Source organism: Mus caroli, unplaced genomic scaffold (genome assembly GCF_978045245.1).
Source record: "Mus caroli unplaced genomic scaffold, Mus_caroli_1 scaffold_3, whole genome shotgun sequence".
Lineage (NCBI taxonomy): Eukaryota > Metazoa > Chordata > Mammalia > Rodentia > Muridae > Mus > Mus caroli.
The window spans coordinates 106,609,824-106,625,385 of NW_028227258.1; the positions used below are offsets into that span (position 1 = coordinate 106,609,824).

The following is a 15,562-nucleotide window of genomic DNA, read 5'->3' on the forward strand; positions in this document are numbered from 1 at the left end:
TAATGAAGAAACATATCCAGTGTTTCTGAGATCTCATTTACTCTGCTTCACTTTTATTGTTTGAGTAGATTAGTGCCATGGGCTTCCAATATTAATATGCATCTTCTGAGATACATCCTCAGAAGCACCGTTAGCAGAATGTGTAGCATGGTGGGCTCTCACCACCACCAGAGAAGGCAAGGGCCTACCAGGACAGCACAGGTGGATTTGTTATATGTGGGCTGGGCTCAAGAGAAAAACAAAAATAGCCAACGTATAAACTCCAGGTGACCAGAGGTGAACAGATACTACTTTTGAAATATCTCCATTTGAGGAATTTAGAATTCTTATTTTTTTCTTGTGTCATGTTCACTAAAATAAAGAGTGCTAATTCAGTGAATCTGTGGGGTATGGACACCCAGAGAACTGCTTCATCATTCTTGTTCTTCTTTCTGACCTTTGGCACACTGAATTTTTAGTTCAAGTAAAAATATATTGTCTGATGCAAGACAAAAGTAGAAAATTTCACCAAAAAAGTGTATTGTATTTTTTCAATCAAAGCAATGTTGTAAAGCTATAGTGACATAAAAATACTAAATTTTTCTTATCATTTCTTTTTATAGAAACTTTTGGGATTATTAAAAATAGCTTACAAAAACTTGAGGATCAGAGAAACTGTCCTGAGCATCATTCATTTCGTCTGTGTGTTTGTCTGCATTTTTAACATAATGCTTCTTTTCTTTAGAGTGTTTCTGAAAGTAGCTTAATATCTTCTCCTTTATTATGAATACATGTATAGTAAAAGAATAATTTTCTCAATAAGCATCCTCTTTCTTATACTGTCTTCATTTATAGGGACATTTAAATCCAGAGTTAACATATATTGGCTTTTTATTTATTTTGACAGACTTTCCTTTGCTACAAATAATAACTAGCATCAAAAAAATTGATGGCGGGTAATGAAGAAATAGCTCAGTGGTTACGGACGCGGGCTGCTCTTCCTAAGGACCGAGGTTGGACTCCAAGCGCCCACATAGCAGCTCACAATAATGTATAACTCCAGTTCCAGGGGTATAGATGCTTTCTTTGTCCTCTAAGGGCACCCAGCATATACATGGTACACAGACATGCTTGCAGCCAAAATACTAACACATATAAAATAATCTTTAAAATTAAAAAAAATCTATTGTACAATCTATTTTCATTCATAATTTGTTTTTATACGTAACCAGTGTTATAGAGGGGGGTGTTCTAGAAAATGACGCACAGATAGGAAGACCTACTTTTTCTTTACAGAGCTTTAAGCAGAACAGTTTCCCAGAAAATGGTGGAGTGAAATTTTCATGGGTCAACTGAAAAAATGGGGAGCTGCCCCGCCTGGCCAGTCAATACCCTCCGGCTGTGTGCCTGAGAGTCAATGCTGAGAGCAGACAGGCGCCCAAGTCACCACATGTAGGCAAGATCACTGGCACCTTCTGAACTTTAGACGTTGGCAGCTTTTTTATACTAGAACATTTTCATGTGCATACGGCTTAAATCCACTCAGAATCTGTACCTGTTCATTGACTGGTGTTCCTGCCTGCGACTGTCCCTCTGTCCCATGCTCCACACATGGTGCTGCTCGCCCATCTCTGCTCCTGTGTCTTTACTCCAAGAACCATCTACAGCTCTCACTTGGCTTGTGTTTGTTCATCTTTTAGGATTTGGCTCATTTTATTGTTTCTATCACATATGTGTTCTTTCCATCAAGAACACTTACTGGCCAGAGAGTATCTGCCAAGACACAAAGGTTTTTAAAAAGAATAATAACCGATGTGGGACCCCTCCCTCCCTGTCCAACCTGGGGAGGAGACCATTGGCTGTAGTCTGTCTTCCTTACTTTGTTTCTGTCTCCTTCGCAACCTGGTCTCATTTTGAGACAGGATCTCACTATGTAACTCTGGATTGCTGAAAAATCAAGATTCTCCTACTCAGTCTCTCAGATGACAGGAATTACAGGCATGTGTTGCCACTTTCCATCTGATAGGACACTGCTACAGCTAATTAGGGGAGCAGCCTTCCAGGAAGTTTCCATATTCCCACCATGCTTTGATTCCCACTGGAAATACTGAACTGTTCTTCTCAAACTAAGCACAGTAGCCCAGTAGTTCCATAGCTCTCCACCCAAGCACAACAGAATAGCACAGAAAGAAAGACATGGACTAGAAGGAGAGAAGAGTGTGTTCCACATCTGTCTCCTTCCTTCCTCCTGCCTTCTAGTGCTTCCCTGCTGTGGCAGGTTCTTCCCATGGATTTTCAGAACCCAGAGCCTAACTCATTCCAGGCAAGCACTGTGCAAAAGGTTCATACCCAACCCCTCCACTGCATCTTGATGCATGTTTAATATAGCATCTGTTTACTGGTGATGTAGTTTCTACATCTATCTTCCTTACAGCAGAATACCATCTGATAATAAGCTACAAACAAGCAGTTCCAAAGCCTGGCACCCTCCATGACACTTACAAAGTCCTAGGCTGGCAGAGTTCTGCTTCTAAGGTCAAATGTTATCTGTGTCTCTTAACTCCTTAATGGGTATTTTGTTCCCTATTCTAAGGAGGAATGATGTATCCACCCATTGGTCTTCCCTCTTCTTGATTTTCTTGTGTTTTGCAAATTGTATCTTGGGTGTTCTATGTTTCTGGGCTAATATCCACTTATGAGTGAGTGCATATCTAATGACTTCTTTTGCAATTGGGTTACCTCATTAAGGATGATATCCTCCAGGTACCTCCATTTGTCCAAGAATTATCAAAGTCTTAGACCAATGAGAGAGGTACTTTCCTCCTAAAATACAATGGCTGCCTTACTTATAATAATCTCAGAAGGTGCTTTCTGAACAGTGAGGTAAACTCATTTTCACTCGTTCTCTTCTCTTCACCAGGTCGGACGTATAATGATCTGAACCAGTATCCTGTGTTTCCATGGGTGTTAACAAACTATGAATCAGAGGAGTTGGACCTGACTCTCCCAGGAAACTTCAGGGATCTGTCAAAGGTAACAGTTAACTCTATGGAGATCTCTACTGTACAGGAGCTGCAACAGAAAGGGTTCTGTCAGTGCATATGCTCAGTGGAAGTCTGTGAGAAAGCCTTTTCTGAGGGTCAGTCTCTAAGTCTTATCAACCCACTCCACAGACATTACACAGCTGTCACTGACATTCTCAGCACCACCAGAGGAAGCATGAGTGTTTGAGAAAGCAGGTTCAGGAGGAAGCTGCTTGGGGTTAGTAGTGGGAAAGATAAGATGTAGGTAGAAGTTCACATTCACTCCTGTGCTGTGTTCCTGGTGAGAAGGGGATGCTGCCTGACCACAGCAATAGGATCCAGTGTGTAGGGCTTTAGCACTAAGGAGGAAGGGAGGATATTAGCAGGGATCTGTTCTGATGGAGAACATGTTACCCCCAAAAAGACTTATGAGAATAAGGAATGCAAAGAAGATTTGGGGTAAGTTAACCTAATTTTCAAGAGAAACATTAAATGAGATGACACACTGAAGTGCAGCTAAGACATAGAAGTGTCCCCAGAGCAGCTCAGCAGCCTGAGCTCGCATTGAGCACTATGAGTTATTGCTCCCTGTCATTAAACTGGGCATGCTCGGTTATGCTAGCCTGTCACTCACACTTACAGTGCAGGGCATTAGGCAAAGCTATTCACTTTTTCTTTGCCTCACTATCTTTATCTAAGAACTGAAATCTTAACTGTGATAAGCAGGTCATAGTGATGAGTTCTGATGAGTTGGTGTGGATGTGTGGCCTGACACATTTGGGTCGTGCTATCTATGTTGGTTAGAATTCCCAGTCATTGCCATAAGCCATGTGCTCTGAAATGTCTTTCAGGTGCAGTGATGCTAATAGTATACTCCTATTGTAAAAGATATGCTGTACAAACTGTTTACATGCTTGCCAGTGTAGAGGGGTACACAATGGGCATTGCAGTATAGAAGGGTACTCAACTGAGCATTACCAGTGTAGAAAGGTACTCATTGGGCACTAACACAAAACCTACTTGATACAAAGGTAGTTTTAAAGTCTTGGCTGTGCAGGCCAGAGAGACATGTCTTAGCCTCTGATAGTAAAGGTACTTGCCATCAAGCCGACCTACACTCATTCCTCAAGAGAGAGTAGTCTCTGGCTCCACACACATACATGTATAAACACATGTACACTCCCAAACACACATACACAAGTAAATGTAATTTTTAAATAAAACAGATTTAAATCATGTCTTTTTAACATTGAGTAGATAGTATTTAGTAGATACTACATGTATGAGTATGTATGTGTGTATGAAAATGAAATTTTATAGTGTAGGTTTTTAAGGACCATGGCACATTGTATGCAAATTTCATATACAGATTAGTTTTTATCAACTTAATATAAAAACAAATCTCCTAGGAAGAGGGAACCTCAGTTGAGGAATTATCTCTATGAGACCTGTCTATGACATTGTCCGTGGTACATTTTCTTGATTGCTAATTGATGTAGGAGGGTTGAGCCCATTGTGTGCCACTGCTAGGCAAATGGGCCTGCCTGGGCTATATAAGAAAGTAGGCTGAGCAAGCCAGTAAGCAGCACTCCTCCATGGCCTCTGCTTCAGTTCCTGCTGCCTGGTCCCTGCCTTGAGTTCCTGCCTTGGCTTCCTGCCTTGGCTTCCCAAGATGATGGACTGTGACCTGTAATTGAAGTAAAACCTCTCCAACTCCAAGTTGTATTTGTGTGTGCGTGTGTGTGTGTGTGTGTGTTTATTTGTTTTTGTTTATTATAATGTTTTATCATAGTAACAAAATGCAAATTAGGACACTTCATATTCTAACTACTACTATAGTTATCTAAGATTAATTTTTTTAAAAGGCAGAACAGTCCTTTTGATCTGAAATCCAACTTTAATGTTATAGTCAAAAGAAACTTACACACCAAGTTTTTTTCCTTTTCTCCACTTACTCTGTCAGCAAGTACTTACTGTGTGCTCATATGTGTGCATAAAAAGAGCCCAGCAGAATGAGTCAGATTAGGCTCTTGCAGAAGTGGGGTAGGTAAAGGAGCGTGAGAACTACTGGAGAGCTTGCTCAGATATTCCCAGTTGTTACGCTCATACCTTCTTGAAATACTAATTTGTCCAGAGAAAGCAGTGCTGGTTCTGTGGATTATAGGAGATACTGCTAGAGTGTTTGCTAGTAATAACACACTTGTAATTAACCCATGTTAAAGGGAAATCATTGGTTTGAAGGTGTGTGGTGCTGATGGGTAAACTGAAGGCCTTGGGCCTGCTAGACAAGTGTCTACACCTAGACACATCCCAAGCCTTCCTTTTGCATATTAAGACAGGGTTTCAGTAAGTTACCCATGTGACCTTACACGCACTCAAACTTGAAATTCTTCTGCCTCAGCCTCCTGACTGGCTGGGGTGACAGTCTGTGCCTGTCAGGTAACCAGAAAAGCTGTCTATTCGGTGTGTGCCTCCTTTGTGACACACATACACTTCTTCAAATGTACAAAGTGTGAAATAAACAGCAGAGGCAAGCCTGAGTAAATCAGGGAACAGGAACTGTCCTTTTGCAAGCACGGAGCTGTCCCTTGGTGCTGGGCTGGTTGACTGTGTAAGCCAAGAGAGGTAGCTTTCCATTTCATTTCTCCCATTGCCCAGACCCGTGTCGAAGACTGTCACACTGACTGACGGGATGGGAAAATGTTAGCAGATTAAACCTCTTGATAGGTTGATAAATCACCCTTGCATTGTTGCCTTGCTTCACTGAAGTTCTTAATGGGAACTTCTGCCCAGATAGCCTAGGACTACCCTTTACAAAGCCCACTAATACACAACAGTTTAATGTATGAAAATAGGAGAGTGATTTTAGAAGTGTAACATACCTGGGAGGAGAGATTACAGTGGGTAGCAGCAGTCCTTCATGAAGAGGCGCCACCAAGGAGCGTGTGGCCTTCCTGCAGATGGATAGACCAAAAGAAGGTGTCTGTGCCAAATCTGTTCCCCCAAAACTTACCAAAGAACTGAGACTATTCAATGTTAATAACTGGGACTACTTTAACAAGAAAAGTGATCTTTAAAGCAAAGATTAGGAGTCTTGATCTAATTGACAATTCTAGAATTAGCAATCCATAGTTCTAGAATTTGTTTATGCTAACATTTAAAGTCCCAAATAACTTCCCTATTCTTTACTGCTTATAATATTAGAGAAACTATGAAATAAACAAACATTGAAAGATTGTTTTTCTTTATACCACCAACTTTTGCTTTTAAAAAGGTTTGGAGAACTCAGCTCAAATTTATTCAAGCAACACATCAGCATCATTGGTGCTTATAACTAAAAGATTCAGAGAAGGGTCTGGCTTTTGAGCAAGATGTACTGTGACTCAGATAGTGCCACTGTGTATCTTTTGGCAGTGTAGACTTCAGACTCATCTTCTGCTCCACAGTGGAATGTATTTCAGACATTCTCTCACCTCTCTCTAGTACTAGAATGGCTGCATTAGTCCCTGTCTCATACTTTCACTCAAAAGAATCCCAGCACAGCTTCAGTGGAAGAAATAGAGACTTGTTTCTCAGCAGATGTCACTGATGCTGCTTGTGAGAGGTGGGACAGCCACTTGCAGATGGACCTGGAGGTCAGGCCAGGGTGAGCTAAGGACCATTGCCTCCCCTGGGTGTTAGGGGAAGGAGTCAAGGAGAGACTCTTGTTCCTGAAGGAAAGAAAGTCACTTTCTGTTACAAAGAGTGAACTGAAGTACACCTGAGCCTTGGATCTTTATGCTTAAGTGAAGGGAGTAGCAGATTGAACTGTTCACACCTGGCAGATTCATAGAGAAATTTCGCATTTTTGATGTCAGAAAGACTTAACTTATAACATTGACCTCGGGATATTGCCATTGTTTAGGCAGCCACACCATGCACACAGATCAGTTTAAGATACGATAGCTACATTTACCAGGAAACAAATGAAGCTTAAGCTGAAAGACACCTCACTTCTCTTTTTACACTTTCCTTCAATTTTAGGAACCTAGTGTTAAGTTGAGTCTCTGTAAGAGCAGAGCATGTGTTAGTCACATGTCTTTCACTGAGGTAAAATAGCTAAGATCAACATAATGAAGGAAAGGGCTTATTTTTGGTCTTGCCTTCAGTATTCGGTCACTGGCCCTCCTGTGGGCCCTGTTGCAGTATAGCAGGACATAACAGAGAGTTAGAGGGACCTGTGCACCTCCTGCAGGCCAGAAAGCATAGAGAAGGGGTTCTACAAAGTCATGCCTCCAGATGTCTTCCTTCCTCTGGCTCTGCCAGAGCAACCCCTCTCAGCAACACCCCTGGAGCCTTTGGGAGGGGCACTTTGAATTCAAGGTATGACAGACAAGTTGTTTAACTCTCAAGTCCTATGAACCCTGGAGCCACCGAGAGTTCAAGGGAAAGGATATCTCCACAGTAACAATGGGAGCCTCACACGGGAGGCAGGGCAGAGGATCACAGGGCTTGTAAACATTGAAACCCACCTCTTCATGGATAGTCTCCCATACGTGATCCAGACCTGTAATTCAGTAGCTATAGTTTTGGGATACATTTGGTTTAATTATTTTGTGTGGATGTGCACATGTGTGCATGTCATGGTACATGCATAAAGGTCAGAGAAGAATTTGGGGCAGTTGATTTTTCTCATTCTACCATGTGGGGCTTAGGTTGTCAGACTTGGCAGCAGGTGTGTTTACCCACCGAGATCTTACTCACTAGTCCTCTACTTTTTCCACATCTTCGTCAGTCGAACAGTATTGATGAAACAAAAGTTTTTGCACTCTCTTGCTCACTCTCCCTCTTTCCTCAAGTCTTACTTCACATTAATGTATGTGAATGTATGTGTGTGTGTGATCTATGTACATACCACTGCATGTGTGTGGACACCTCCAAGAGTTGGTTTTCCCTTTCCACTATGTGCGTCCCCAGGTCTGAACTCAGGTCTTCAGGCTTAGCAGCAAGCACCTTCGTCTGCTAAACTATCTGTCTCTCTCACTCTGTTTTCCAAATAAATATTTTATATCATATATAGTGTTTGCTTTATATATTTGTAAATTATATTATTATATTACTATTGCATATTAATTAGTGTTATCCATTTATTTTTGAGAGTTTGAATACATATATCAGTGTATTTTTCCACCCTTCTTCCCTCCCCCAGTACCTCATGAACTCCCAACCACATCTCTCAATGTCTTCTTTTCTTTTTATTTTTATCATAAGCTACTGAATCCAATTAGTGTTACATGAGCGTGGGCAATCCACTGGAGCATGGGCAACCTACCCAGTGTCACATGCTCAAAGAGAAACTGCTGTCTCTTCAACAGCCATCACCTGCTAACAGCTCCTCAGCTAGGAGTGGGATCTCAGAAATCCCTCCTTCACCCACACCACAACATTGCATGGTTTGATCTTGTAAGGGTAAACACAGCCACTGTAGGTTGGTAAGCGACATGGCGTGTCACATCCAGAAGACATCTTTTCACAGCATTGATCATCATTCTCTAGTTCTTACATGTCCTTTTTCCTGTGACATTCCTGTTGTTTGGTAGGAGGTGGTTAACATAAATGTGCCATAGAAAGCTGAGCACTCACTTTCCCAATGCTTTGACCAATTAAATGTCTCTGAATTAACCACACAAAAAGAAGTTTTACTGGCCAGTGCCAAAAGCAGTGTGAACTCTGCGTTCACTTCTTTCCTTCCCTGGGTTTCCATGGTGAGGCTTCCAGTCTGCCATATCTCCCAGAAGTCTTCACAACAAAATACTAGTTTCCTATTGGATACTGTAAAGCAGCATCTAATATTTAACAAAAGCATGCAGGCAAACAAACAATTAGCTACTGTTTTTCCAGCACCAACAAATAAGAAGCGCAGTAAGTAAACACAATGCCTCTTGCCCTGGTCCCTCATTCAGGGACTGGTCCATGGCATGAGCTGGAGCCTCCTGGCTTGCTCTTACACAGTCAGGAACATAGCATTGGGTTCTAAGTTCACAGGGAACTGAATCTTTGGGGTGTGTTCTTTTCACTAAATTCTTAGAAAAGTAGCCCTAGAATTATGAAGCTATTTTCTTCTATTAGTCTTAAAACTAAGAATAACAGACCTGAGCATCAGAATATCTCTGCCCAAACTCTTACAGAGTGGGCTTGCTTCTGAACTTCTCCACCTTGCTTCCTTCCCCTTTAAAAAGGGCCATAGTATGCATATTTGATAGTAGCATTGAAGGCCTCTGTGCTGGTTTGGACTTTATTGCTGTTTTGTTTGTCAACAACATAAACTGGGTCATTTGGCAAGAGGGAACCTGAATTGAGAAAATGCCTCCATCAGCTTGGCCTGTAGGCAAGTTTGTGGATCATTTGCATGATTAATGGCTGATGTAGGAGGACCCAGACCATGGTAGGTCCTAGAAAAAAAGATAGCTGACAAGGAGCCTGAAGAGCCACCCAGTAAGTGTCTCAACTGTGTGGCCTCTACTTCAGTTCCTGCCTCCAGGTTTCTACCTTACATTCCTGCCCTGACTTCCCTCAGTGATAGACTACCAGCTGGAAGATGAACTAAACCCTCTCCTCCTCAAGTGGCTTCTGTCATAAACGTTCTCACAGCAGGAGAAACGCTAACTAGAACAGCCTCTCCTGAAACACCTTGTGCGAAAGCGGGGTTCAGAGTGGTGGATCACCCCAGAGCTTCTCTGTTTGAGGTGTGATTGGTTACAAAGTCCAAAATCAGTATAAATGATTCAACTAAATCATTCTTAATTCAAGTAAGGTTAAAAATCATTGAATAATTCATTTTCATGCCACAAATTATCTTCTTAAATGCCAAAACACTAACCCTGAGTGTTTATTAAAACTTGAACATTTACTCAGAGTGAAATGGGTCTTTTTAATTTATAATCTTATTTTTTCCCTAGCTATTTTTATGAAACCAATGAGGAACATAGGAAAGGGGTTTTATTTAGATTTTTAATTATACTGCACATCTCACTCATTATAAATTCTATTAAATGCTTAACAAACAATAAATAAAATGGTTGGTCATTGGCCAGTCTTTTCAGTACCAGCCATCAGCAGGTGGAGTTTTTTTTTCCTTCAATTTATACAAATATTCCTTATGGAAATAATGAAATTTTTGTAAAATTTGTCTTGAAACAGGATACATCTTAGTGCCTCCGTTATTTTTATACACTCGTGTGAATTTGACCTCCAGGTTCTAGTGATTGCATGATTTTGACATGAATCACAGTAACTGCTCATTAAAGTATAAGTGGGCTTTTCCACTTTCCAGCCATTTCTTCTGACAAATGAAATAATTTTATTACAAAAGCAAACACTGACATGAACGGAAGACATTACACACGCACGCAAACACACATTTATGTACACGGACACATGCACAAACACACTTACTTAATCACCCGAGTGGAAAAAAATCTATTTTGTTAACACAGGAGTCGTTTGACTGGCAGATGAGGATGGGCTTAACCGATTCCCACATTATTATGCCACTTAGAGAGGAAGTGATAATGCCTGAGGCTTTAAGATGTGGCAGTGCAAATGCATGTGCCGAGGTGTGAATGCTGCTGAATGCCTGTGCACAGGGAGTACAGGTGATTAAGCCGGAGGATAAGCAGCCCAGAAATCTGTAACAACTTCCTAGTTGTTTTTATCCTTCTTTACCACCAGAAATAAAAATATCCAAAGTGAAAATTTTATTAGATTAGTATATAACCTGCCTGATGATGAAGTTTCAATGGAAAAGTATTAAATGGGGGAGGGACATCCTTGTGGAGACGGGGGAGGAGGTAACTGTATTAACATTACTAATTATATATATATATATGTATATATATATATATACACACATATAATAACTATACTAATTATATTTATTAATTATAAAATGGCTGACATTAATATAGTAATTAATATAGTAACGAATTGGACAAGTTTGTTAAGTTAAACGGGTTTCAATTTAAAAAATACATTTTGCAGACCTGGTATTTCTGAAGAATCCAGATTGGGTCAGTGTTGAGAGACCCTGCTCTGAGACCATTGCTATTGCACCCTGCTCTAGTGTTGATCTGACCAGCCCTCAGTAGTATAGCAAGGAGGCTTTTGTAGCCCCACCAGAGAGGACTTTCTTGCCATATACTAGCAGCCAAGTTTCTTTCTGCAAATCTTATCATGGGCTAATTTCTGCACCAATCATAGTGGTGACATAGGATAGACTGATGGACACTTTGGTGTTCTCAGGGATCAGCTCACATGCACCAGCTATTCTAAAAATGAAGAAGGAACAGTTCATAAAAGAAGGAGGACTGGGCAGAGGATCTGTTGCTCATTTGTGAGAGTTGGACCTAGGTATAACCACACGCACTGGGAATCCCTGCCCCATTCACTGTGAGCTTTTTACAGATGCTCAGTCACTGCACTGGCATGTGCATCCCCTGTTCTCTAGGTCCTCAGAGCTCTTAGTCCCTTGATCATGTCCTCTAAATGTATCCACTTCATTGTCTACCTTATTTTATGACTGAATGTTTTGTCTAAAATGCCCACATGGAAGTTTGACATGGAACTCTATTCTAGTGGGTCTTTATTCATTCAGGGTCTATCACTTGACTAAGAAGAGCCAGGCAGTGTCCTGGGTGCTGATAATTCAGACATGAGTAGATTAGCTGTTTCATTTAAGGTACAGTCTACTGGGCAAAATGAGTTACAAGCTCAGCTCACTAGAACTAGGCACTGTCTGTGAAGTCTGAACCCCTTCCAAAAGCATGAGTCAGATAAGAGAGATAGATATAAAGGGTGGGTGAAGGGGTCTGTAGGAGCGAGTCGTGCATTGTCATGAGATGGTTTTCAAGATGATGTCATATGGTTCATGACCGGAAAAATGGAAAAGATAAGAATTTGGGAGGCCTCTTTTATAGATTTTCTAGACCTCTTTCTAGTGAAAGAGGAGATAACTTAGATATATCACAAGTTCTGATGTGATAAGGATGTGGAAACACCCAGAAGGTTCTCCATAGAAACCAAACACATTGAATCAGCTTCAAGCTGTTTCTAGCACAGCACAGCAATTGGATCTCTGAAATGGAGAGCTGCTCGATAGGTTTGAGATCTGTAACCCAGGCATAGGACCAGGTCAAGGTTCTAACCCTTCTCTCCCTTTCTTTCTTCCCTTCTGCTTCCTTCCCTCTTGACTCCCTCCCTTCTTCCATCCTTCCCCCCTTCCTTCCTTACTACTTTCCTTCATTTCTTTCTCCCTCCCCCTTTTTGCCTCCCTCCCTTCCTCCTTCCGTCTTTTCCTCCTTCCATCCTTCCTCCTTTGGGTCTGATCTTAAAAGGTTTCCTTCCACCTCTCACATGCTAAGATTATAGGTGTGTACCATCATGCCTAGCTGGTTCCGTCTGTTTCTGAGGTTTTTTGGTGGAGAGGAAGCAAACAGGCAATTGTGAAGAAGAAGAATAAAAAAGAATGGCAGAGATCCTAATTTTAGAGTAAGCTATGAAGCTGCACAGTGGGAGGGGGGGAAGGGCAGACAGAGGGGTCATGAGGTCCCTGTTTCCTCCTGGTGAAGTGAGGTGAAGGGATGCCTTGTAGACCCCAGACACTTGTGTAAATCACACTAGGAAGTGGATGAGAAAGCTACGGTATGCAAATATACAGTGTCCTTGGCAGCTCCAGTGCCAAGTAGTGGCCCACAGCATCACTTAAGTGATACATAGAATTTCAGTACTTTGAGCACTGACACGCACATTTCCAGGTTTTAGTGATGTGCCAGAATAAAGTGCTGAGATACTGTAGTGGACATGTTTCTCCTTGAATGCCTCAAATTCCTCAAATTTATAATCTACTTTGAAGACCATTCTTTGAGTTTACATTTAGTACTTACTCAGACAAGATCAGCATGTATCCAGAGTTTTCTCTCTCTCTCTCTCTCTCTCTCTCTCTCTCTCTCTCTCTCTCTCTCTCTCTCTCTCTTTCTTTCCTTCTTTCTTTCTTTTATTTTTATTTATTTGTATGTATGTATGTATGTATGTATGTATGTATGTATGTATGTATTTATTTTTGCTTTTCAAGACAGGGTTTCTCTGTGTATCCCTGGCTGTTCTGGAACTCACTCTGTAGACCAGGCTGGCCTCAAACTCATAAATCCACCTGCCTCTGCCCTCCAAGTGCTAGGATTAAAGGCATGCGCCACCATGCCCGCATTGCCAGAGTTTTCTTTCAATGCTCTAGTTTATCATAAATATTTCCCTAACTACAATTTTTGTTAGTCATTTTTTCTTATCTTATAGATGCTTATTGCAAAAAAATGTCTAAGTAGAGCCTGTTCTACTCTGTGTTTGCAGCAGTTATATATATATATATATATATATATATATATATATTTAGATAAAGAGATAGAGAGAGAGAGATAGATAGATAAGAAGATAGATGATAATTAAATAAAAGATAGTAGATAAATACCTTAAATGATGTAAATCTCTATGCATGTATCTATTAGGATATTTATTCCATACAATAAAGTCACAGATTTGTTTAAGAAAAGAAGCTTTTTTGTGGCACTCCGGTTTGAGGCAGATTTTTCTCCTGGATCTTTGAGGAGTGGATGATAAGGAATAGAAGTGGAGGATAGAACATCATTTGTTCAATAGCTACAACAGTGCTTCATTGCAACATAAACAATCGCTGCCCAATTTCACCAGGAATATGAATGTCTGGACACATGTCAGTTAATTTTCTCAAGATATCAATAACTATAGCAAGTTATGTAAGCTTACTAGCCCTTCTGAAAACAACAGGGTTTTCTGAGTATAGAGATCCAATTTTTAGTCTCTACCTGCTGCTTGTGCATGGTTTTATGTTGCGTGTATAGCACCAAACAGCAGCAGATCCAGCATCAAGTGTTAAACTCTGGACGTGGAACGCACAGCCATGCTGTATCTAAATGCCACTGCTGCCGGGAAGAAGACTAGTTCCTGCTGCCAACTAAGTGCGTCAGCCTCGGTAAATAGAGCTGTGTGTTTTCACCAAAATTTTAGCCACAGTCATCTACCAGATTCATGTGGATTCATGGGTGATACTCACTTAAGTTTTAGACAGACGCCAGACTTTCAGCCTTATCAATAGAGAGGTAGACAGATATTAACAGGGTCATGAGAATATCTGATGCCTTTCTGGATTGAGTAAGAAACAACTGGAAGCATTTTTCTCTTTAAAAAGTTTGTTCCTTAACTACTAGAAACGAAATGGTTTTTAAAGTAGTAAATAGAAATGAAATTGTTTATTTTTCATTTCAGAAAACTTTATAGGCAAAATTTATAGCTTCACTAGGCAAAATTTCTAATCAGAAATATATTTTAAGTAGTAAAGGTTTGCAGACTTTAATACAGTGCAGCTGTTTCATACCAATTCAAACATCAGCGAAATGAGCAAAATAGAAAATTTAAATATTTATTTTACCTTTGGGGGTAGTTGAGGGGGATGGCTGGAAGAGATTAGGGGACTGGCCATTTTCTTCTTTCATGATGTTTTGTGAGGTCTTAGAGAACAAACATATCAGTATAAGGTTGGTCCTCCTGTATGGGCAGATGTTCTACAACTGAAAGATCCACCAGCACTTTCAAGACAGAAGGCTCCACTCTTTTCAGACAGCTCCCTGAGTTAGGAAGACTTCTACACGCGCACGTCTAGGAGAGACTGGTCCAAGTCACTAAGCAGCCTTTGTATGTTCTGCTTGGGAGTACTTGTCCTTTCATCAGACATAAAAGTTACATTTCCTTTAAATATTGAGAATTTTACATAATGTTTGACAAAATATCTCCCTTTTTTATATCTGTGTAAAAGGAGATATAGGTAACTGCTGAAATTTAGCACAAAATTGGGTTGAAGTACTTAAGCGGAAATTTTATACTTTAATTCTAAGATTCATAGAAATGAGGATTAATGGTTTTGGAACTTTAAAATATTAATATTCTCATAACCAAGAAACATTCCTTTTAAAAAAATAAGTGGCTTAATTTTGGTCATCACATAATAAAGACTAACATAAAAGGAGCATGCTGTACAAGTAATTTCAATATTCAGGCTAAGCATCCTTACAAATAAGAGCTTATTATGGAAATTCTAGCAGCTCTAACTGCTGACATCATTGTGTAGTTTAAATTAGTCTTCTGGGACCAAAAGAAAAGGCTCACAGCAATTTACAAACGAATTTTTCTCTCTTGTGTAACATTATATGTCCCATTGAAACACTAATTTTCTATAACTTCTGTTAAGATTAAGCCTTTGGGGGACTTCATATTTAAGCAGTAGTATTAAATTTTGGAGTAAAGCTTGATATACTTAACATTTTCACTCTCAATGTAAACACTTATTTGTGCAGTATGCAACTGATGAAGAAACCAAAACCAGACAGAAAATTGAACTAAGGTTATTTATGTTATTTGCACTCCAGTATCAAGTCCCAAAGAAACTGGGGACAAAGGTTGCCTATGGTGCTTTTTAGCTTTTCAAAGCACAGGCTGGC

General features: G+C 40.3%; 1 protein-coding gene across 5 annotated transcripts in view; it reads left to right on the forward strand.

Annotated features, from left to right (window-relative positions):
* Positions 1–15,562, forward strand: part of Nbea (neurobeachin) — a 539,067-nt gene that overhangs the window by 454,247 nt on the left and 69,258 nt on the right. For all 5 annotated transcript variants that reach the window (XM_021158784.3, XM_029475178.2, XM_085835883.1 and 2 more), the window contains one exon: positions 2,900–3,012. In XM_021158784.3, coding sequence (XP_021014443.1) covers positions 2,900–3,012 — 113 coding nt within the window. The remainder of the gene's footprint in view (positions 1–2,899; positions 3,013–15,562) is intronic.